Source organism: Eumetopias jubatus, unplaced genomic scaffold (assembly GCF_037043125.1).
Source record: "Eumetopias jubatus isolate StellerSeaLion01/CBP00866 unplaced genomic scaffold, mEumJub1_p1.0 scaffold_14, whole genome shotgun sequence".
NCBI classification, from domain to species: Eukaryota; Metazoa; Chordata; class Mammalia; order Carnivora; family Otariidae; genus Eumetopias; species Eumetopias jubatus.
Window position 1 is genome coordinate 57,881,589 of NW_028274820.1, and position 23,664 is coordinate 57,905,252.

Genomic DNA, 23,664 nt, shown 5'->3' on the forward strand with positions numbered 1-23,664 from the left:
GGGATCATGACCTGAGCCGAAGGCAGACGCTTAACGACTGAGCCACCCAGGCGCTCTAGGTTATCAAATTTGTGGGCATAGAATTGTTCATGGTATTCTTTTATTATTCTTTAATGTCTATAGCATCAGTAGTGATGGTTCCCCTTTCATTTCTGTTATTACTAAATCTCCGTCTTCTCTCTTTTCTTTTTCTTTTTTTTGTAAAGATGGATGCTTTTACCTGACAGTCTTCTCTTTTTTGTTAATCAACCTAGCAAGAAGTTTATCAATTTTAATCTTTTCAAAGAACCAGCTTTTGGTTTCATTAACTTTTATTGACATCCTGGTTTCACTTTCATTGGGTTTTACTTTAAATTCCATTATTTCTTTTCTTCTACTTACTCTCAATTTAATTTGCTCTTTTGACTTTTTAAGATCTAAGTTTAGATTATTGATTTTAGGTCTTTTTTCTTTTCTAACTTTACATTCAGTGCTATAAATTACCCTTTAAACACTGCTTTTGCTCCATCCCACAAAATTTGGTAAGTTGTATTTTCATTTGGGTCACATCTTTTTTTTTTAAAGATTTCTTTTATTTATTTGACAGAGAAACAGCAAGAGAGGGAACACAAGCAGGGCGAGTGGGAGAGGGAGAAGCAGCCTTCCCGCCGAGCAGGGAGCCCGATGCAGGGCTCAGTCCCAGGACCCTGGGATCATGACCTGAGCCGAAGGCAGACGCTTAATGGCTGAGCCACCCAGGTGCCCCGGATCACATATTTTTAAATTTTTCTTAAGAAGACTACTTTGTCCCATGTATTCTTAGAAATTTGTTGCTTTGGGGGCGCCTGGGCAGCTCAGTCAGTTTAGTGTCTGCCTTCAGCTCAGGTCATGATCCCAGGGTTCTGGGCTCAAGCCCCGCATCTGGCTCCCTGCTTAGCAGGGATTTTTATTCTTATAAACTTTTTTTTAAATTTTATTTTATTATGTTATGTTAATCACTATACATTACATCATTAGTTCTTGATACAGTGTACCATGATTCGTTGTTTGCATATAACACCCAGTGCTCCATTCAGTACATGCCCTCTTTAATACCCATCACCAGGCTAACCCACCCCCCCACCCCCTCCCCTCTAGAACCCTCGGTTTGTTTCTCAGAGTCCATAGTCTCTCATGGTTCATCTCCCCCACCGATTCCCCCCCTTCATTTTTCCCTTCCTACTATTTTCTTTTTCTTTTTTTTTCTTTTTAACATCTAATGTATTATTTGTTTCAGAGGTAGAGGTCTGTGATTCAACAGTCTTAACACAATTCACAGTGCTCACCATAGCACATACCCTCCCCAATGTCTATCGCCCAGCCACCATCCCTCCCACACCCCAGCACTCCAGCAACCCTCAGTTTGTTTCCTGAGATTAAGAATTCCACGTATCAGTGAGATCATATGATACATGTCTTTCTCTGATTGACTTATTTCGCTTAGCATAATACCCTCTAGTTCCATCCATGTCGTTGCAAATGGCAAGATTTTGGGGTTTTTTTTGATGGCTGCATAATATTCCATTGTATATATACACCACATCTTCTTTATCCATTCATCTGTCGATGGACATCTTGACTCTTTCCATAGTTTGGCTATTGTGGACATTGCTGCTATAAACATCGGGGTGCACATACCCCTTCGGATCACTACATTTGTATCTTTGGGGTAACTACCAGTAGTGCAATTGCTGGTTCATACGGTAGCTCTATTTTCAACTTTTTGAGAAGCCTTCATACTTGTTTTCCAGAGTGTCTGCAACAGCTTGCATTCCCACCAACAGCATAGGAGGGTTCCCCTTTCTCTGCATCCTCGCCAACACCTGTCATTTCCTGACTTGTTAATTTTAGCCATTCTGACTGGTGTGAGGTGGTATCTCATTGAGGTTTTGATTTGGATTTCCCTGATGCCGAGCAATGTTGAGCACTTTTTCATGTATCTGTTGGCCATTTGGATGTCTTCTTTGGAAAAATGTCTGTTCATGTCTTCTGCCCATTTCTTGATTGGATTATTTGTTCTTTGGGTGTTGAGTTTGATAAGTTCTTTATAGATTTTGGATACTAGCCCTTTATCTGATATGTCATTTGCAAATATCTTCTCCCATTCTGTCGGTTGTCTTTTGGTTTTGTTGACTGTTTCCTTTGCTGTGCAAAAGCTTTTTATCTTGATGAAGTCCCAATAGTTCCTTTTTGCCCTTGCTTCCCTTGCCTTTGGCCATGTTTCTAGGAAGAAGTTACTGCAGCTGAGGTCGAAGAGGTTGCTGCCTGTGTTCTCCTCTAGGATTTTGATGGACTTCTGTCTCACATTGAGGTCTTTCATCCATTTTGAGTCTATTTTTGTGTGGGGGGTAAGGAAAGGGTCCAGTTTCATTGTTCTGCATGTGGCTGTCCAATTTTCCCAACACCATTTGTTGAAGAGACCATCTTTTTTCCATTGGACATTCTTTCCTGCTTTGTCGAAGATTAGTTGACCATAGAGTTGAGGGTCCTTTCTGGCTCTTTATTCTGTTCCATTGATCTATATGTCTGTTATTGTGCAAGTACCATACTGTCTTGATGATTACAGCTTGGTAATAGAGCTTGAAGTCCAGAATTGTGATGCCACCAGCTTTTCTTTTCTTTTCAACATTCCTCTGGCTATTCAGGGTCTTTTCTGGTTCCATACAAATTTTAGGATTATTTGTTCCATTTCTTTGAAAAAAGTTGATGGTACTTTGATAGGGATTGCATTAAATGTGTAGATTGCTCTAGGTAGCATTGACATCTTCACAATATTTGTTCTTCCAGTCCATGAGCATGGAACGTTTTTCCCTTTCTTTGTGTCTTCCTCAATTTCTTTCATGAGTATTTTATAGTTTTCTGAGTACAGATCCTTTGCCTCTTCTGTTAGATTTATTCTTAGGTATCTTATGGTTTTGGGTGCAATTGTCAATGGGATCGACTACTTAATTTCTCTTTCTTCTGTCTTGGTGGTGGTGTGTAGGAATGCCACTGATTTATGTGCATTGATTTTTATATCCTGCCACTTTACTGAATCCCTGTATGAGTTCTAGCAGTTTTGGGGTGGAGTCTTTTGGGTTTTCCACATAAAATATATCATCTGCAAAGAGTGAGTGTTTGACTTCTTTGCCGATTTGGATGCCTTTTGTTTCTTTTTGTTGTCTGATTGCTGTGGCTAGGACTTCTACTACTATGTTGAATAACAGTGGTGTTAGTGGACATCCCTGCCATGTTCCTGACCTTAGGGGGAAAGGTCTCAGTTTTTGCCCATTGAGAATGATATTTGCTGTGGGCTTTTCATAGATAGCTTTTATGATATTGAGGTATGTACCCTCTATCCCTATACTCTGAAGAGTTTTGATCAAGAAAGGATGCTGTACTTTGTCAAATGCTTTTTCTGCATCTACTGACAGGATCATATGGTTCTTGTTCTTTCTTTTATGAATGTATTGTATCACATTGATTTGTGGATGTTGAACCAACCTTGCAGCTCAGGAATAAATCCCACTTGGTCATGGTGGATAATCCTTTTAATGTATTGTTGGATCCTATTGGCTAGTATTTTGGTGAGAATTTTTGCATCCATGTTTATCAGGGATATTGGTCTGTAATTCTCCTTTTTGATGGGGGTCTTTTTTCTGATTTTGGGATCAAGGTAATGCTGGCCTCATAAAATGAGTTTGGAAGTTTTCTTTCCATTTCTATTTTTTGGAACAGTTTCAGAAGAATAGGTATTAATTCTTCTTTAAATGTTTGGTAGAATTCCCCTGGGAAACCATCTGGCCCTGGTCTGTTGTTTGTTGGGAGATTTTTTGATTACTGCTTCAATTTCCTTGCTACTATGGGTCTGTTCAAGTTTTCTATTTTTTCCTGGTTCAGTTTTGGTAGTTTATACATCTGTAGGAATGCATCCATTCCTTCCATATTGTATGATTTGTTGGTATATAGTTGCTATTAATATGTTTTTATAATTATTTGCATTTCTTCGGTGTGGGTTGTGATCTCCCCTCTTTCATTCATGGTTTTATTTATTTGGATCCTTTCTCTTTTTGATAAGTCTGGCCAGGAGTTTATCAATCTTATTCTTTCAAAGAACCAGCTCCTAGTTTCGTTGATCTGTTCTACTGTTCTTTTGGTTTCTATTTCATTGATTTCTGCTCTGATCTTTATTATTTCTCTTCTCCTGCTGGGTTTAGCCTTTATTTGCTGTTTTTTCTCTAGCTCCTTTAGGTGTAGGGTTAAGTTGTGTATTTGAGACCTTTCTTGTTTCTTGAGAAAGGCTTGTATTGCTATATACTTTCCCCTTAGGACTGTCTTTTCTGCATCCCAAAGATTTTGAACAGTTGTGTTTTCATTTTCATTTGTTTGCATGAATTTTTTTAATTCTTTAATTTCCTGGTTGACCCATTCATTCTTTAGTAGGATGCTCTTTAGCCTCCATGGATTTGAGTTCTTTCCGACTTTCCTCTTGTGATTGAGTTCTAGCTTCAAAGCATTGTGGTCTGAAAATATGCAGGGAATGATCCCTATCTTTTGGTACCGGTTGAGACCTGATTTGTGGCCTAGGATGTGCTCTCTTCTGGAGAATGTTCCATGGGCACTAGAGAAGAATGTGTATTCTGTTGCTTTGGGATGGAATGTTCTAAATATATCTGTGAAGTCCATTTGGTCCAGTGTGTCATTTAAAGTCTTTCTTTGTTGATCTTTTGCTTAGACGATCTGTCCATTTCAGTGAGTGGGGTGTTAAAGTCCCCTACTATTATTGTATAATTGTCGATGTGTTTCTTTGATTTTGTTATTAACTGGCTTAAAAAATTGGCTGCTCCCATGTTAGGGGCATAGATATGTACAATTGTTAGATCATCTTGTTGGATAGACCCTTTAATTGGATATAGTGTCCTTCCTCATCTCTTATTATAGTCTTTGGTTTAAAATCTAATTTGTCTGATATAAGAATTGCCACCCAAGCTTTCTTTTGGTGTCCATTAGCATGGTAAATGGTTTTCCACCCCCTCACTTTCAATCTGGAGGCATCTTTGGGTCTAAAATGAGTCTCTTGCAGACAGCATATTGATTGGTCTTGTTTTTTAATCCAGTCTGATACCCTGTGTCTTTTATTGGGCATTTAGCCCATTTACATTCAGGGTAACTATTAAAAGATGAATTTAGTGCCATTCTGTTGCCTGTAGGGTGACTGTTACCGTATATTGTCTGTAATTCCTTTCTGGTCTATGTTACTTTTAGGTTCTCTTTTTGCTTAGAGGACCCCTTTCAATATTTCTTGGAGGGCTGGTTTCGTGTTTGCAAATTCTTTTAGTTTTTGTTTGTCCTGGAAGCTTTTTATCTCTGTATTTTCAATGACAGCCTAGCTGGATGTAGTGTTCTTGGCTGCATATTTTTCTTGTTTAGTGCTCTGAATGTATCATGCCAGTCCTTTCTGGCCTGCCAGGTCTCTGTGGATAGGTCTCTTGCCAGTTTAATGTTTCTGCCATTGTAGGTTACAGATCTCTTGTCCTGAGCTTCTTTCAGGATTTTCTCTTTGTCTCTGAGACTTGTAAGTTTTACTATTAGATGTCGGGGTGTTGACTTGTTTATATTGATTTTGAGGGGGGTTCTCTGTGCCTCCTGGATTTTGATGCCTGTTTCCTTCCCCACATTAGGGAAGTTCTCTGCTATAATTTGCTCCAGTATACCTTCTGCCCCCCTCTCTCTTTCTTCTTCTGGGATCCCAATTATTCTAATATTGTTTCATCTTATGGTATCACACTTATCTCTCAAGTTCTGCCGTCGTGATCCAGTAGTTGTTTATCTCTGTTTTTCTCAGCTTCTTTATTCTCCATCACTTGGTCTTCTATATCACTAATTCTCTCTTTTGCCTCATTTATCCTAGCAGTTAGAACCTCCATTTTTTATTGCACCCATTAATAGCCTTTTTGTTTTCGACTTGGTTAGATTTTAGTTCTTTTATTTCTCCAGAAAGGGTTTCTCTAGTATCTTCCATGCTTTTTTCAAGCCCAGCTAGTATCTTTATAATCGTCGTTCTGAACTTTAGTTCTGACATCTTACTAATGTCCATATTGATTAGGTCCCTGGCAGTCGGTACTGCCTCTTGTTCTTTTTTTTTGAGGTTAGTTTTTCCATCTTGTCATTTTGTCCAGAGGAGAATAAATGAATGAGAGAACAAAATGCTAACAGGGTAATAACGATCCCAGAAAAATATACACTAAACAAATCAGAAGAGACCTGAAACCGGGGGGAAAGAAAGGGAAAGAAAGAACGAAAAAAAAAAAGAGAAAACCGAGAAAAAAGAAAAAGAATATCAAGTATGATCAGGCTGGTGAATAGAACAGTGCCACACACTAGATTTTGGGCATATTTTGGTCTGTTAGAAGAAACTGCCTCCCAAAATTTCAAAGAAAGAAAAACTTATATATGTACAAAAATAAGGGTAAATAATGATGAAGAGATGGAATATGACTCTAAAGATGAAAATCATAAAAGACTTTATAAAAGGAATTGATAAGAAGTTGGTTGAAAAAAGAAAGAAGAGAAATTTAAAAAATAAAAAAAGAGAGAATGTGATCAGGCAGGAGACTACAACAAAGACCATATACTAGAGATTTAAGGAAAATTTGGGTCTGTTAGAAGAAACTGTATCCCAAAATTTTAAAGAGAGAACAGCTTGTATGTATACCAAAAATAAGGTTAACTATAATGAAGGGTTAGAATATGATGCTAAAAATGAAAAAAAAGATTTTTTAAAAAGGGATTGATAAGATGTTGGTTGGAAAAGGGAAAAAGAATAATTAAAAAAAATAGAAAAAGGAAAAAATAATTTAAAAAATTAACTTTGGGAAAGACTAAAGAATCATGGGGAAAAAAACCATGAATTTTATGTGCTGTATTCCCCTAGTGTTGCAGTTCTGCCATTCTCATTGATTGGTAAACTTGGTCTTGGCTGGCTGTTCTTGCTGATCTTCTGGGGGAGGGGCCTATTGCAGTTGATTCTCAAATGTCTTTGCCGGAGGCAGAATTGCCCCACCCTTGCCTGGGGCCAGGCTAAGTAATCTGCTTGGGTTTGCTCTCGGGTAGCTTTTGTTCCCTGGAAGTTTTCCATCCAGGTTTGGAGGAAGAGAGTGAAAATGGCGGCCTCCCAATCTCCGCCTGGGAGGAACCGAGAACTCAGGACCCCACTCCTCAGTGAGCCCCCAGAGAAAAGCAGTCAGTCACTCCCATCTCCCTGGTCTCCGGCTGCACTCCATGCTCACCCGGCCTGTGACCTAGCGTTCTATCTCTGGCGTACGACTCCATGTGGAGTCTCCAAACCCAGCAGATTCCTGCAGTGAGCTCCCGTGCCACTCCTCCCCGGAGAGGAAGGGGAGTCTCCCCGGTTCTGCAGCTTGTTGGGTCCCTGCTGAAAGAGCAGTGGCCCGACTGTGCCGTGGATCATGGTTTATGGCAGCCCGGAACTGAGAGCCCGCTCCTCGGCTCCATCTCTGCAGCCGGCTTCCCCACTCTGATACCTTGGAGCTCTGCCGCATTTAGGCACCCCCGGTGTTTCTGTGACCCTGAGGGTCCTGAGACCACACTGTCCCAGCAAGGGTTCCACCTGCTTAGCCACTGCAGTGATGTCCCTCAGTGGAGCCGACTTCTAAAAGTTCCGATTTTGTGCTCCGCTACTCTGTCACTTGCCGGTATTGGCTGATGGAGGTCCCCTGCCCCGTGGTCTGTCTTCCCGAATATTGCCTCAGATTCACTTCTCCACACATCCTACCTTCCAGAAAGTGGTCGCTTTTCTGTTCAGAGAGTTGCTGCTATTCTTTTCTTCAATCTCCTGTTTAGTTTGTAGGTGTTCAGAATGGTTTGATCCCTATCTAGCTGAATTCCTGGGACCAGAGGAGCTTTAGGTCTCCTACTCCTCCGCCATCTTGCTCCTTCTATCTCTTATAAACTTTTTTAAGATGTTTTATGGCCCATACTGTGGTTTGTCTTGGTAGATGTTCCATGTGAGCTTCAGATGAATGTGTATTTTGCTCACTAGTCTGTTTTCACCAGAAAAAAGATGTGAGAATGTCTGTCTTTTACTCTATTCTCTCCAACATGGTATGTTATCAGAAATTTTATCCTTGCCAATCTAATTAAAAAAAAAAAAAAGAATATTGTACCATAATTTCAGTTTGTACTTCTTATCATGAAGGTAGTTGTGTATCTTTTCTTATCTTTAAGAGGTATTTGAATTTCCTTTTCTGTGTATTTCTTGTTCATATTATTTGCCTATTTCTCTCTATGTGTTGATCTTTTTCTTATTGGTTTAGAGAAATACTTTATGTAGGGGTGCCTCAGTGGCTCAGTCAGTTAAGCATCTGACTTTGCCTTAGGTCATGATCTCAGGATCCTGGGGTCGAGCCCCACGTCAGGCTCCCCACTCACCAGGGAGTGTGCTTGTCCCTCTTCTTTCCCCCTGCTAGTGCTTGCACTCTCTCTCTCACTCTTTCTCCTGCTCTAATAAGTAAAAGAAGTCCTTTATGTATAAGAAAATTAGTCTTTTGTCTTTCAATATGATTTGTAACTATTTTAACCCTAGTTTGTCATTTGTATTTTGACTTTGCTGATTTTTGACAAGAAGAAATTTAATATTTTAAATGTAGTCAATTTTATTGGGCCTTTTTTGTTTAATTTATAGCTTCCAGATTTTGCACCATAAGTTAGAAAGGTCTTTCCCACTCAGAGATTATAAAAAGTATTCTTTTATATTTTCTCGGAATATTGTTAAAGCCGGTTTAAAAAAAAGAAAAAAGGTCTTTCTCATTTTAAAAAGTATAACAGATTCCCATTTCTAGTTTTTTTGGCATCTGCGTGGTTCTCTTTTTCTACAGATAACTAAGAGTGGATTGGCAGTGTTATTTAGAAGCTCCCTGAGTACTTCGATATATAATTTATCTCATCTAAGAATTTGAACTCCTTTTGTTAACCAGATTTCTGACAAGTTCTTTATTCATTAGAGAATTCAATTCTAATTTATTTATACTTATTTCATCCATTTTTTTGTTCAGAACAAAGCCCATTTTCTTTGATATAATGTATGCAGAGGCAAAATAGAAATCGACTTTTCTATTACCGGCTCATTTCTATTTTCTGCTCAAATTCTTATTTATTTTTGACTGTGGGCTTCTCTTGATCTTTCTCTTCCTAAAGTCTCTAGAATAGAAGGGGATGACTCTGTCCACAGCAAAACTTATTTCCCATTTACTTAGCTTTTTCAAGAAACATTTAATGAGCAACTACCACATACTTAGCCACATTCAACGATAGAAACAAAATTTATGATATTTTGGTCCTTTTAAGGAGGAAAGGCAGGGTTATTACACATAACGATAACAGTATTAGATATAATAAAATAAATAATAGTATTTCTCATTTTAGTTATAGCCCACAACTTGTTAAACTTTTTTTTTTTTTTTGCTTGCAAGCATGGTTGGACTATGCCTAGAAGAAATACCTAGAAGTCCTGAAAGAACTTTTTCTTCTCTGCAGTTCATTTTTCTAAGGTGCAGTGGTAAATAGGATTCTCAGAAGTGGACATACAAGAAGGCTAGGCCATATTTGTATCAGTTCCAAGTGTTCTACGAAACCAGTCATGGCATGTTCTTTCAACCACTTGTGGCAGGTAGAATATGTTTTTATTAAGTTATGCTAGCTTTCTAATAGTATCTTTTCTTAAAGGAAATAAGACCCATTTATTCAAAGAGCTTACGATTCATCTGTCCTTCTGGTCAATTTTCAGTATTTCCTTTGGCCTTTTTTTTTTGGTCTTATCAGTTAAATTCAAGTTGGCACTTGCCTCTTAAAAGCTACTAAATAAATTCCGACTTTAAAATGAATAGAGGTCCCAACTTCTTTCACAGTATCTTAGAGCTTAAAAACCTACATACTAACAAATATGGACCTGCTTTTGCTTTCTTGGAAAAAGTAAAGTTGATCTTAATAGAACCCAACTATATTTTAGAAATTGGCTTTCTATGTTAATATAATTATAGCTGCAGTTTCACTAAAAAGCCTGTTTTTTTTTTTTTCCTGAGAATTTATTGTGTAGTGAGATTCTTTCCTACTATAGCACCAGTCTGTGTAGTTGATGTGAAAAAACCTTTGGGTATGTTTGTTTTTATAATATAATTTTGCCCTCCTACTTGACTTCCTCTTTCTGTTGGGTCTTTCCACATTCCCATGTGTCCTCACCCAGTTTGGGAGCAATAAGGTAGATGAACATAGAAACAAAGGGAGCTATATTAGAGTTCTCAAGTCAGTGATCATTTCTTTCTCTTTGCTTGTCCCAGTGTCTTGAATTGAATTGATATATTACATGACCATAGGATATTATAGAAAATATATTGACCTAGTACCTGAAAATTGTAAGGCAGTCATTATCTTTTTCCTGGAGAAACAGGTGGTGTTTATAGCTCTTACTTGGAGCAGAACTGCTCCAAGTAAGTGCAGGTTGAAGGGATGGGTGATATTCTGAACCACAGGAGTATAAAAATAACTGTGGGGATAGATGCAGTAGAACAGAATTAATAACACATCTGGACTAGAAGAGCATGCTAACAAGCAACAAATCAACTAGCAGTCAATGAGATCATATCTCACAGTTAAATGAGTTAGAATAATGCATCATATAATAGATGGAATAATTAACCACAGTATGATATTTCAATGGCTATCTGTATAATGATGAAGTCAAATAAGCTTTAGTAGGTAAGCATTCAAGCCTTGGTATTAGACTACCTGACTGCCACTTATCAGTAGTGTGGATTCAAGCAAATCACTCTGTCTTATTTTGCATCAGCATCTATGTCTGTAAGGTGAGGATAACAATACACCTACCTTTGCTTAATACATACACACACTCACTTGCACTGCAGTAAGAATATAGTTCCAGACACATAGACAAAAAGCCCTCAATAAATGTTGTTTCTTTACTTCTTTTCTTTCCTTAAACTTTCTTATACTACCATAAGAGTAATAGAGTATTGCAAGCTTAACAGTGATAAATTAAGTATTTGTTAACAGCAAATATTTGTATTAAAGCAATAAGCAATTCTAGCTTGTTTTTAAGAGTTAATAGCTAGTTTTGTCCATTATTTTAGATTTTTTCCAATGGTGATAATCATTTTATGATATAAGTTGAGTGTCCTTATCATCTTATCCTTATTAGGCTTATATTAAACTTTCATGAAGTTGCAGATTTACCCATTTCATTCTTTTTTTTTTAATAACGAAGAAAACGTTTTTACTTAGAAGAACATTAAATAGCAAATAAAAAACATCACAAGTCAAAAGAGAGACCAAAGAAAGGAAAAACTTTTCTATTTTAGTACCTTTAACACCACTCTTTTTCCTGTTTTTTGAACAAAGGTTTCCACAAATGATGTCTGCTTCCCTCTTTGCAGAGAATGGTATATAAACACAATCTTGGCTAAATGTAGAAAGATAGTGTAGTTTCTTTTTTTTTTTTATGTTAATCACCATACATTACATCATTAGTTTTTGATGTAGTGTTCCATGATTCATTCTTTGTGTATAACACCCAGTGCTCCATCCAATACGTGCCCTCTTTAATACCCATCACCAGGCTAACCCATCCTCCCACCGCCCTCCCCTCTAGAACCCTCAGTTTGTTTTTCAGAGTCCATAGTCTCTTATGGTTTGTCTCCCCACCCATTTCATTCTTTGTGGCATTCTCTAATCTTAATTTTTTTCTTATCTAATTTTTTTCTTATCTAAATGTAATAGAAACTCCTTCCTCTAAATACATTTAATTAGTCTTTTGACATTTTTCTTTGTTTAGTAACAGTTATAATTTCTTCCGTCATTTCATATGACTTAAAATTTTTTCTTCTGAGGTGTTTCTTAAAAATGTTGCTTAATATATAGCCCCCTCTTCCACTTAAACACTTATTTCATTCTTGTGAGTCACCTAGAAAAAATACATTTGAATGAAAAAAATCACATTTTAAAAATCAGACTGTTTGTCTTTGAAGGATCCACTCTATGGTAGACATAACAGCTAAAGAATTATAGGTACAGATAAAGTTTAATTGATACTATTACTACTTGAAACTTGGGTTTTTCCTGAGCACTTACAGAAATGGATCTTAATATATTAAATACAAGATTTGTCTTCTTACATGCTTTCATTTATACATTAAGTCTTAACAGTTATGCTTTGCCTGCCTTCAAAATCAGACAGCAACCATTCATCAGAAAAAGAGCACTTAAAAGAGGGAGACTGCTTAGTGTTCATTTTCAGTTTGAATTTAAAACTCTGTTTTACTCCCACTGTTAAAGGCTAAATTAGGGCTACTTGTTTCCTGTGACAGTGTGATTCATGGTCCACTTTCCATGGAAAAGATGGTGAGATTTAGAAAAAAAAAAAGTGGCTTAAGATAAAGAGACACGAGGGGATCACTCCCCTAGTGAAATCAAACAGTCCTTCAAGGTCCAGTTCAAGAGCTGACTTCCCTGAATTGACTTATCTTGCTGATTTTCAAAATTGGAAAAATGGTAGCTTTAGGATTTGGTGCTCCCCAAATGATTTTTATTATTTTTTAATGGCAGTCCATATAATGATTACATTCCTATTTTTTAATTTTTATTATGTGTAATCATTTATTTTCATGAAGCATAAGCAGTATCATCTAAAGTTTGAGCCTAGACCAGAAAGTCATTAGGAAATTCTATTGGGTAGGAAATGTGTTTTTTCAGTTGTCATCTGACCTATTTAGTTTTTTCATGGTTTAGTTATTAAAACAAGTTTTCCATGACTTTTAGAATAGGAATAGAAGCCAAGATTTATTATATTGCTTGATAACATTTACTATAAAAATCTATATATTGCCTCTGATTGGAATATTAAATTTGGTTTCAATGAATCAAACTTTCAAGTAGTATCTTTTTAAGTGTTCTTTATGGAAAAGAAGACAACCAGGGGCGCCTGGGTGGCTCAGTTGGTTAAGCAATTGCCTTCGGCTCATGTCATGATCCTGGAGTCCCAGGATCGAGTCCCGCATCGGGCTCCCTGCTCAGCGGGGAGTCTGCATCTCCTTCTGACCCTCTTCCCTCTCATGCTCTCTATCTCTCATTCTCTCTCTCTCTCAAATAAATAAATAAAATCTTAAAAAAAAAAAAACCATGGTCTGGAGCAAAACAATATGTATTATGACTAATTATACTGTTATCTTTTCAGGCTCATGAGAGGCTAGAAGATTCAAAACTAGAAGCTGTCAGTGATAATAACTTAGAATTAGTCAATGAAATTCTTGAAGATATCACTCCCTTAATAAATGTGGATGAAAATGTGGCAGAACTGGTTGGCATACTCAAAGAGCCTCATTTCCAGGTAAATTTTACCTATTAGTTTTCTTCCTAAGTCCCCTGTATTCCCAAAGTATTCTCTTTTCGTAGTTTCAGTTTAAGGTGATTTATTTAAGGTTATTTAGAGCCATATTTTGTAAATATGTAAATTCCAACTTAGGTATTTTAATGTCCTGAAATACCGAGGATATCAAAACAGACACACACAACTAATACACACTACATATATGAATAGCAGAAATACATCAGAATGGGTTTTCCATTGTGTAATTAAAACGAGCCTTGATTCACCACTAGACCACATGCCAGAGACATTTTTCTTACTGTGATAATAGATTTTCCTTCCTCTCTACCACTGTTTCACAGCCCTCCCTATTAAAGCTATTTCAGTATTGCTTCTGAGACTGAGATGCAATCAGTGACCTTGGAACAAAAGAGAACTGTGTAAGGATGGAAACTAATCCATAACATTTCCTCCATAGGTGCAAAAAAATAAGTGCATTTTAAGCTTTGGTCTGTAGCAGTGAAAACTAAATCTGTTTAACAAAAAAGTCAGTTTTAGAAGAGAAAATGGAGGGGAGGGGGGAGAGATTTCTTATCAACCTGTAATTTAGTGTGGCATTGGGACAGTATTAGAAAAATAGACCAATGGAAGAGAATAAAAAACCCCAGAAATACATACACATGTATTTGGCAATTTGATTTATGATAGAGATACTACATTTTAGGGGAGAAAAAATGGACTGTTCCATAAGTGGTGCTGGGCTAGAAGGACAAAATGTTTTTCACTATAAATCTTAGCATTGAAAATCAAATGGCAACACCTGTTTGGTTTTTCTCAAGGAGTTTCTGTGACTCTTCAACAATGTGGCTGCAAAATACAAAGGTTTATAGTGAGTTAGTTGCTCCGTGAATCAGTATCTTAAAGTACAAAAAAATGGACACATATCAGAAACATACATGCTTGTGCCAGTTGATGAAGGCCTTACAAGGCACAGTAAGCCATTTGGACTTTATCCTGAGGACAGTGGGAAACCATGAGAGGAGAGAGTGGGAAGTAGTACACAAGGAGAGGGCAGATTGTGGAGCAAGATGGTTAAGCACTAAGGCAAGAAACTATGACGGCAGTGTCGAGAGTAGAAAATAGGATTTTCAAGTTTTAAGCAGTAAAATCAACAAGACTTGGTGATTGGTTACATGTGATAGTTGCAGAAGAGAGATGTGGGAAGTTGATAAGGATAGGATTTCTAACAAATAATTGATGGCACTCACTAAGATAAGGAACACTCTAGAAGAAACTGACATGTTAATGTTAAGGTAACCAGCCATGTTAAGTTTGTGATACCTTAGGAGCATCTGGTAGAGCTTTCAGACATGCTATATATCTTTAATAAATATGAAATTTAATAAGTATATAAATTTATATAAAGTTTAATAAATAGAAAATACTGGCAAGCAAAAATTTAAAAATTAAGACATTGCATTCTTACTACCCAGATCTTACTGTACTATCCTAGTACATATTTCTCCATACTTTTTCTGTGCAAAATGTACATATTTTTCTCTTTACTGGTTGAGGTCCTTTTGTACAAGCTATTTTGTAACTTACCCTTTTTTTTCAGTCATTGATTTCCACTTTTCCATTTCAGTGGATCTCCATTTCATGTAATACACATATTATATTCAAACATCTCCATTTGACACCAAAATATTCTTTACAGCTGGTTTATACTTATGGATTTCCAACCTAGATTCGTGTGTGGCATTTGGATGGACCATCCTTTCTCCCTTGATTATGATGTTGACCTATTAAGAGACCAGACCATTGCCCTGAAGAATGTCCCACTCCCTGGATGAATCTGGTTGTCTCTTCACTGTGTTGTTTAGTTATCCCTTCTATTTCCTGTAAACAGAAGTTCTATCTAAAAGGTTGATGATTCAAGTTAATTATTTGGAACTAGAATGCATCATTAGTGATGTAATGCAACATGAATTAAACTACATCAGAAGATGTGTGACACCTCGTTAGCCCACCAGTACTGTTGCTGAGATTGGTCCCTTGATTAAAGGCATAAACAGTCTAATCCTTCCTTTGAAATACTTTTCACTAGGACATAATCTAGTGTGTTATTATTCTAGGAACACTATTTCCTGTTCAACCATTTATTTACTTATGAACACAAATTAATCCTTACCTGAATCAGTATTTTCATTAGAGGCTTCAAAATGACATTTTTCAGATTCTCTCATTCAACATTGTGTAGCTGCTGTTCTTATATAAAGTAGAGCTTTTCCTTGTCAACTGAACTATTTAGTTAACCCATAATGCATTTCATACTGAAAAATCAGGGAAATGCCTGATCCTTCCCTTTACCAGTTTATAAAGAATTATTTAAAATAGCAGTCTTGAATGGCAACAGATGAAGTTTTCAGTCCTTCTGTTTTTTAAATAGCATTGTGCAGTTACAGATTTTTCATTATTCAGTATGTTTCAATCCTCTACCATCTTTACTCTTTGATTTTCAAATTATCATGACTGGCTGGCTAGTTGTGGACAGATTTTTAGTCTGTGAATCTGAAGCTCATGAGAATTCTGGAAGTTATCAGTGTTTAAGTAGTGGTTCAAGTCACAGGAGTAGATAATGCTGGCTAAGAAGGCATAGGGTGAAAACTAAGCAGCCCAGGTTAGAGATTTAAGCAACTTCTAGCATTATAGAAATAATCCTTACATGTGGACTTGTGATTTTTTTTCTTTTTGAAATTTTCTTTAGTCTCTTACAACATATTTTCCTGAAATGACCAGAAATTACCAATTTAATTCATATCCTGATTGCTTCTGTTCTAATTTGTTGACGTTTTTCTCTGTTCTTTCTATTTTGATTTGTTTTTGAGCTCCATCCACTCAAAAAAAATTTTTTTAACTCAGCTTTATTGTTGAGTATGCACAATTATAATGTAAATGAAAAACTAAAATATATAAAAATATTGTAAGAAGTTCCTAGAAAACTAGATCAAAGTCATCCATGATGATAGCACATACATAGTAAATGTAGGAGGTAAAATTATATTCATGACCTTTACTGTCTCATTAGGTGTTTTTTTTCCCTCCCTTAAAATATATGTTTTATAAACTAAAGTCTTTATAAATAATATAAAATCTCATCACTGTTATTAGATGCTGTAAATATCCATTTTCTATTGGATGTCTTTTTAGCAGACATTTTATATGGGTAAGAAATATATAGAATTACTAACATAACACTCTTAGAGTAAAAATTAGGGTCTGTACCATTTGAATTTTTTTTTTTTTAAGATTTATTTGGAAGAGAGAGGGAGAGAGAGAGCACAAGCAGGGGGAACGGCAGGTAGAGGGAGAGGGAGAAGCAGGCTCCCCCCTGAGCGGGGCTCGATCCCAGGACCCTGAAAGCATGACCTGTGCAGAAGGCAGGCGCTTAACCAACTGAGTCACCCAGGTGCCCCTGTACCATTTGAATTTGTCTGATGCCCAATAAATAGGGATTGATGATAAATATGGAATGATGATAATGTTGATGACAGTGGCAGCAGTGAATTCCAGTGCCTTAAGTGTACCACACTTGGAAATCTAGGTTCAGTTTCCACTGACCATGTCACTTTTTAAAAAAAAGTCATAAAACTCTATCAGTCTCTTCAAATCTTTTAAAACAAGGAATACAATATTGTTTATGTTAATGTACTATATATATTTATATTTCTTTAAAAAATTCTGTTGCATTTAGATTTAATAAGGTGTGACTGGGAAGGTTTTAGTACTCCACTGGGATAATGAACTGTTATTTTTAATAACTTATTCCATCAGTAATTAATAACCGCAGGCTATTTTGAATCCTTATAGTCACTGTTGGAGGCCCATGATATCGTGGCATCAAAATGTTATGATTCACCTCCATCAAGCCCAGAAATGAATAATTCTTCTATCAATAATCAGTTATTACCAGTAGATGCCATTCGTATTCTTGGTATTCACAAAAGAGCTGGGGAGCCATTGGTGAGTAGATAAATCAGTGCTTTTTAAAATCTGAAATCTGACATGTTTGTGGCTCAATCATGTCTTTTTTTCTTTTTCATAATTTGTATTATTATAAAAACTTCAATTCATGTTTATTTGTTTTATCAGTGTTTTTTTGGCTTGTATATAAATACACAACTGATGCTCTCTTAACTTAATATAGCATACAAAATTAAGCCAAAATAAAATGTTAAGCTGAAATAGAGGCCAGAAGAAGTTTGGTAATGGGCAGCAAAAATTACAGAAGATAACTACCCCATTTCTTCCTATACCCTTTGAAGAAATGAGCTCAAGTTGCTTGCTACCGATAGTATCAAAACACAAAAGAAAGTTATTAAGAATTGAAGCATGGTGGGACTCTATAAGTAGTGAAGTTTTCTGTTCCCTGCTAAAATTATTATTTCTGGGTCCTGACTGTAAGAAAAAAAGAAAAGCTTGGAACAAGGCCATCAGAATGCATAAATACTTTTTCTTCTCCTTTGAACTTTTTATCCTGTGGAATGCAATTCCCATGGAAGTCCTGTTTTTATGGGGTGGTATATGTCATCACAGTTGCCTATGGTATAATGAGATTAAAATATTGAGACAGAGAGCAGAGGAAAAGTAGGAACAATTAACTCACCTACTTTTAGAATTATTTTCTTGTATATACATATTAATGAATATTTAAGATTTCTTCCTAATCTAAAATCAGTGATAATTCTGTTTTTTTATTTTCTTTAGGGTGTAACATTTAGGGTCGAAAATAATGATCTGGTAATTGCCCGAATCCTTCATGGAGGAATGATAGATCGACAAGGTCTGCTTCATGTGGGAGATATTATTAAAGAAGTCAATGGTCATGAGGTTGGAAACAATCCAAAGGAATTACAAGAATTACTGAAAAATATTAGTGGAAGTGTCACCCTAAAAATTTTACCAAGCTATAGAGATACCGTAACCCCTCAACAGGTTAGTAATAAAATTCTTCGTAATATTAAGAATACTTTCATTTCTTTAATCACACTGTTGGATATAACCACCACTTGCTCCTCTTGCTAAAGAAGAGAGGAAAAACCTATGATTTAAGTGTTCCGAATTGCCTTATTTTGTCATGGGTGAATTTTTGAATTTTTAAACTATTAGCACTATCTTATTAGGAAGGAATAACAAAATGTCTTTGTGAACACTATGAACCCTAACATTACAGTAACTTACAGCTAGGTATCTGAAAAATCATAAAGCCTTTTAGTCATTAATCTAGCAAACATTTTTGGCACCTGTTATGTTCCAGGCATTGTATTAGGCCCTGTGAGAGGATAAGAATATAGCTCCAAATACCTCTTGCTTAGTGTTCCTGTGATGAGCTGTATGGGGAATGAGGTAAGAAAGGGAGAATGGGTGTATAGATTGAGAAGAATCTTGAATACCTGGATTGTACACATTTGATCTGATTTTTATAACTAATTTTTAGGTAAAGTAGATTATTGAACAGGGTAATGTCCTAATGACAGTGATCATCTAGTTTCATCATGTTGAGTGAATTTCCAAAAGGAGAGAAGTGGTATCTGATATCCTGTAACCTGGAAGCAGAACTTTGGAGGTGTGAGGTGATTTCTGAGAGGCAACTCTAAAAGAAGGTTAACACTGTTTGGGTTCAAATACCAATGCTACCACTTACTAGCTTAGCCTCTCTGTGCTTCATTGTCTCATATATATAGTTAGGGATAATATTTCTTTTCTCAGAAGATGTTATGAGGATTAAATGATTTAGTTCATGTAAAGCTCTCTTAGCAGCGCCTGGCACATAGCACTCAAAAAGTAGCTGCTGCTGTTGTCGTGATGGTGGTGATGAAGTAGTGATGGTATAATAGAATTGTAAAGAAAGAAATGTAATAAAGTAATTGCAGAAAAAGATTTGGCAATCATAGTGGGAGTGTTGGAACTGAGGAGAGGGTTTAAAGGACTAGATAATGTAGAAATAGGAAATATCAATGTTTTAGATTGATACCTTTAATTATTCAACTTCATTCCACAAATTTATTGTTTCATGAGTAAGTGAAATGGTAAGTTTTCACATAAGATACTGCCAGTGATCTTATTTTCAATATGAGAACTTAAAAGTCTAGTTTTTATATTTCCATACAATTCTTTGAAAAAAACATGTTGAGTACCTGTTTCACATAGTTCTTTGAAGGATAGGACAAAATGTATACATTTTTTTTAAGTTTTTATTTTAATCACCTGGTGTTCAACATGACAAGTGCCCTCCTTAATCCCCATCACCTATTTCACTCATCTCCCTACCCACCTACCCTCTGGTAACCAGTTTGTTCTCTATATTTGAGTCTGTTTCTTGGTTTCTCTCTCTCTCTTTTTTTTCCTTTTGCTTGTTTGTTTGTTTCTTAAATTCTACATATGAGTGAAATCATAAGGCATTTGTCTTACTCTGACTGACTTATTTCACTTAGGATTATACTCTCTAGCTCCATCCATGCCATTGCAAATGGCAAAATTTCATTCTTTTTTATGGCTGAATAATATTTCATTATATATATGTATATGTGTGTGTGTGTGTACCACATCTTCTTTATCCATTCATCAATCGATGGACACTTGGGCTGCTGCCATACCTTGGCTATTGTGAATAAAGCTGCTGTAAACATAGAGGTGCCTGTATCCTTTGCATTGGTGTTTTTGTATTCTTTGGGTAAATATCCAGTAGTGCAATTGCTGTATCATAGGGTAGTTCTATTTTTAACTTCTTGAGGAACTTCCATACTGTTTTCCACAGTGGCTGCACCAGTTTGCATTCCCACCAACAGTGCAAGAGGGTTCCTTTTTTTCCACAACCTCATCAACACTTGTTTCTTGTGTTTTTGATTTTAGCTATTTTGACAGGTGTAAGGTGCTATTTCATTATAGTTTTGATTTGCATTTCCCTGATGATGAATGATATTGAGCATCTTTTCATGTGTCTGTTGGCCATCTGTATGTTTTCTTTGGAGAAATGTCTGTTCATTTTTTTTAATTGGATTATTTGGTTTGGGGTGGTTTTATAAGTTCTTTATGTATTTTAGATACTAGCCCTTTATTGGATATGCCATTTGCAGATATCTTCTCCCATTCTGTAGGTTGCCTTTTAGTTGTGTTGATGGTTTCCTTTGCTGTGCAGAAGCTTTTTATTTTGATGGAGTCCCAATAGTTTAGTTTTGCTTTTGTTTTCCTTGCCTTAGGGGACCTATCTAGAAAAAAGTTGTTATGGCCAATGTCATGTGCTCTTTCCTAGGATTTTTATGATTTCAGGTCTCACATTTAGGTCTTTAATCCATTTTGAATTTATTTTTGTATAAGAAAGGGTGTAAGAAAGTGGTCGTTTTCCCGTAACTATTTGTTGAAGAGACTTTTTCCCATTGGATATTCTTTCCTGCTTTGTCAAAAGATTAACTGACCATATAATTGTGGATTTCTTTCTGGATTTTCTATTCTGTTCTATTTATCTATGCATCTGTTTTTGTGCCAGTACCATACCGTTTTGATTACTACACCTTTGTAATATAACATGAAGTCTGGAATTCAGATGCATCCAGCTTTGCTTTCCTTTTTCAATATTACTTTGGCTATTCAGGGTCTTTTGTGGTTCCATATAAATTTTAAGATTAATTGTTTTAGCTCTGTGAAAAATGCTGATGGTATTTTGATAGGGATTGCATTAAATGTGTAGATTGCTTTGGGTAGTATAGACATTTTAACAATGTTTTTTCTTCTAATTCGTAATATGGAATGTCCTTCCATTTCTTTATATCATCCTTAATTTCTTTCATCATTGTTTTATGGTTTTCAGAATACAAGTCATTCACCTCTTTGGCTAGGTTTATTTCTAGGTATCTTATTAATTTTGGTGCATTTGTAAATGGGATTATTTTCTTAATTTCTCTTTCTGCTGCTTCATTATTGGTGTGTAGAAATACAACAGATTTCTGTAGATTGATTTTGTATCCTGTGGCTTTAATGAATTTGTTAATCAGTTCTCCCAGTTTTTTTGTTGGAGTCTTTTGGGTTTTCTTTATATAGTATCGTGTCATCTGCAAACAGTGAAAGTTTGACTTCTTCCTTGCTGATTTAATTTTTGTTGTCTGATTGCTGTGGCTAGGTCTTCCAATACTATGTTGAATAAAGGTGGTGAGAGTGAACATCCTTGTTTTGTTCCTGATCTTAGGGGAAAGGCTCTCAGTTTGTCCCCACTGAAGATGATATTAGCTGTGTCTTTTCATATATGGCCTTTATTATGTCGTGGTATGTTCCTTCCAAACCTACTTTGTTGAGGAATTTTATCATGAATGGATGTTGTACTTTGTCAAATGCTTTTTCAGTGGCTGTTGAAATGATCATATGGTTCTTATCCTTTCTTATTGATGTGACGTGTCATGTTGACTGATAGTGAATTTTGAACCACTCTTGCAACCCAGGAATAAATCCCACTTGGTCGTGGTGAGTGATTTTATTAATATATTGTTGGATTTGGTTTGCTAGTATTTTGTTGAGGATATTTGCATTTATGTTCATCAGAGATCTTGGCTTGTAGTTCTCTTTTTTTTGTGGTGTCTTTATCTAATTTTGGTATCAGGGTAATGCTGGCATTATAGGGTGAATTTGGAAGTGTTCCTTCCTTTTCTCTTTTTTGGAATAGTTTGAGAAGAAAAGATATTAACTCTTCTTTCAGTGTTTGGCAGAATTTGCCTGTGAAACCCTCTGGTCTTGGACTTTTGTTTGTTGGGAGTTTTTTAATTATTGATTCAATTTTGTTGCTGGTAATTGTTCAAATTTTCTATTTCTAATTTTCTATTTTTTCCTGCTTCAGTTTTGGTCGGTTATATGTTTCTAGAAATTTATCCACTTCTTCTAAGTTGTCCATTTGGTCAGCATATAATTTTTCTTAATATTCTCTTATAATTGTATTTTTGTGGGGTTTATTATTCTCTCTCATTTGTGATTTTATTTGGGTCTTTTCTCTTTTTTTCTTGATAAGTCTGGCTGGTGGTTTATCAGTTTTATTGTTTTTTTGTTTTTGTTCTTTTTGTTTTTTTGAAGAACCAGCTCCTGGTTTCATTGATCTATTGTTTTTTTTAGTTTCCATATCATTTATTTCTGCTCTAGTCCTTATTATTTCCTTCCTTCTTCTGATTTTAGGTTTTGTTTGTTCTTTTTCTAGTTCCTTTAGGTGTAACGTTAGGTTGTTTGAGATTTTTCTTCTTGAGGTAGGCCTGTATTGCTGTAAACTTAGTCTTAGAAATGCTTTTGCTGCGTCCCAAAGGTTTTGTACCATTATGTTTTCATTTTCATTTGTTTCCATGTATTTTTAAATTTCTTCTTTGATTTCCTGATTGATCTATTCATTGTTTAGTATCCTGTTATTTAACTTTCGTGTATTTATAGTCTTTCCAGGTTTTTTCTTATGGTTGACGTCTAGTTTTATAATAGTGTGGTCGAAAAGATGCATGGTATGACTTTGATCTTTTTTAATTTGTTGAGGCTTGTTTTGTGGTCTAATATGTGATCAGTTCTGGAGAATATTCCCTGTGCACTTGAATAGAATGTGTATTCTTCTGTTATAGGGTGGAATTTTCTGAATATATCTGTTAAATCCATCTGGTCCATTGTGTCACTCAAAGCCATTGTTTTCTTGTTGATTTTCTGTTTAGATGATCCTTCCATTGATGTAAATGGGGTGTTAAAGTTCTCTACTATTATTGTATTATTATTACTTCCTTTATGTTTGTTATTAACTGTTTTATGTATTTGGGTGTGCCCATAGTAGGTGCATAAATACTTAAAATTGTTATATCTTCTTGTTGGATTCTCTCTTTTATTATTCCATAGTGCTCTTCTTTGTCTCTTGTTATAGTTTTTGTTTTAAAATCTTTTGTCCAACGTAAGTATTGCTACTACTGCATTCTTCTGACATCCGTTTGCATGATAAATGTTTCTCTGTCCCCTCAGTTTCAATAGGCAGGTGTTTTTATGTCTAAAATGACTTTCTTGTAGGCAGCATATAGATGGGTCTTGTTTTTTTAATCCATTCTGTCACTTTATGTCTTTTGATTGGAGTGTTTAGGCCTTTTACAGGTTAAGTAATTATTGATAGATATGTATTTATTGCCATTTTATTACTTGTTTTATGGTTGTTTCTGAACATTTTCTCTGATCCTTTCTTGTCGTTCATGGTTTGCTGGTTTTCTTAGTGATAT

At 35.8% G+C, this 23,664-nt stretch overlaps 1 protein-coding gene across 1 annotated transcript in view; it reads left to right on the plus strand.

The window, feature by feature from the left end:
- Positions 1 to 23,664, plus strand: part of PALS2 (protein associated with LIN7 2, MAGUK p55 family member) — a 79,814-nt gene that overhangs the window by 11,007 nt on the left and 45,143 nt on the right. The window contains exons 2-4 of the mRNA XM_028119314.2: positions 13,262 to 13,414; positions 17,264 to 17,416; positions 18,161 to 18,388. Coding sequence (XP_027975115.1) covers positions 13,262 to 13,414; positions 17,264 to 17,416; positions 18,161 to 18,388 — 534 coding nt within the window. The remainder of the gene's footprint in view (positions 1 to 13,261; positions 13,415 to 17,263; positions 17,417 to 18,160; positions 18,389 to 23,664) is intronic.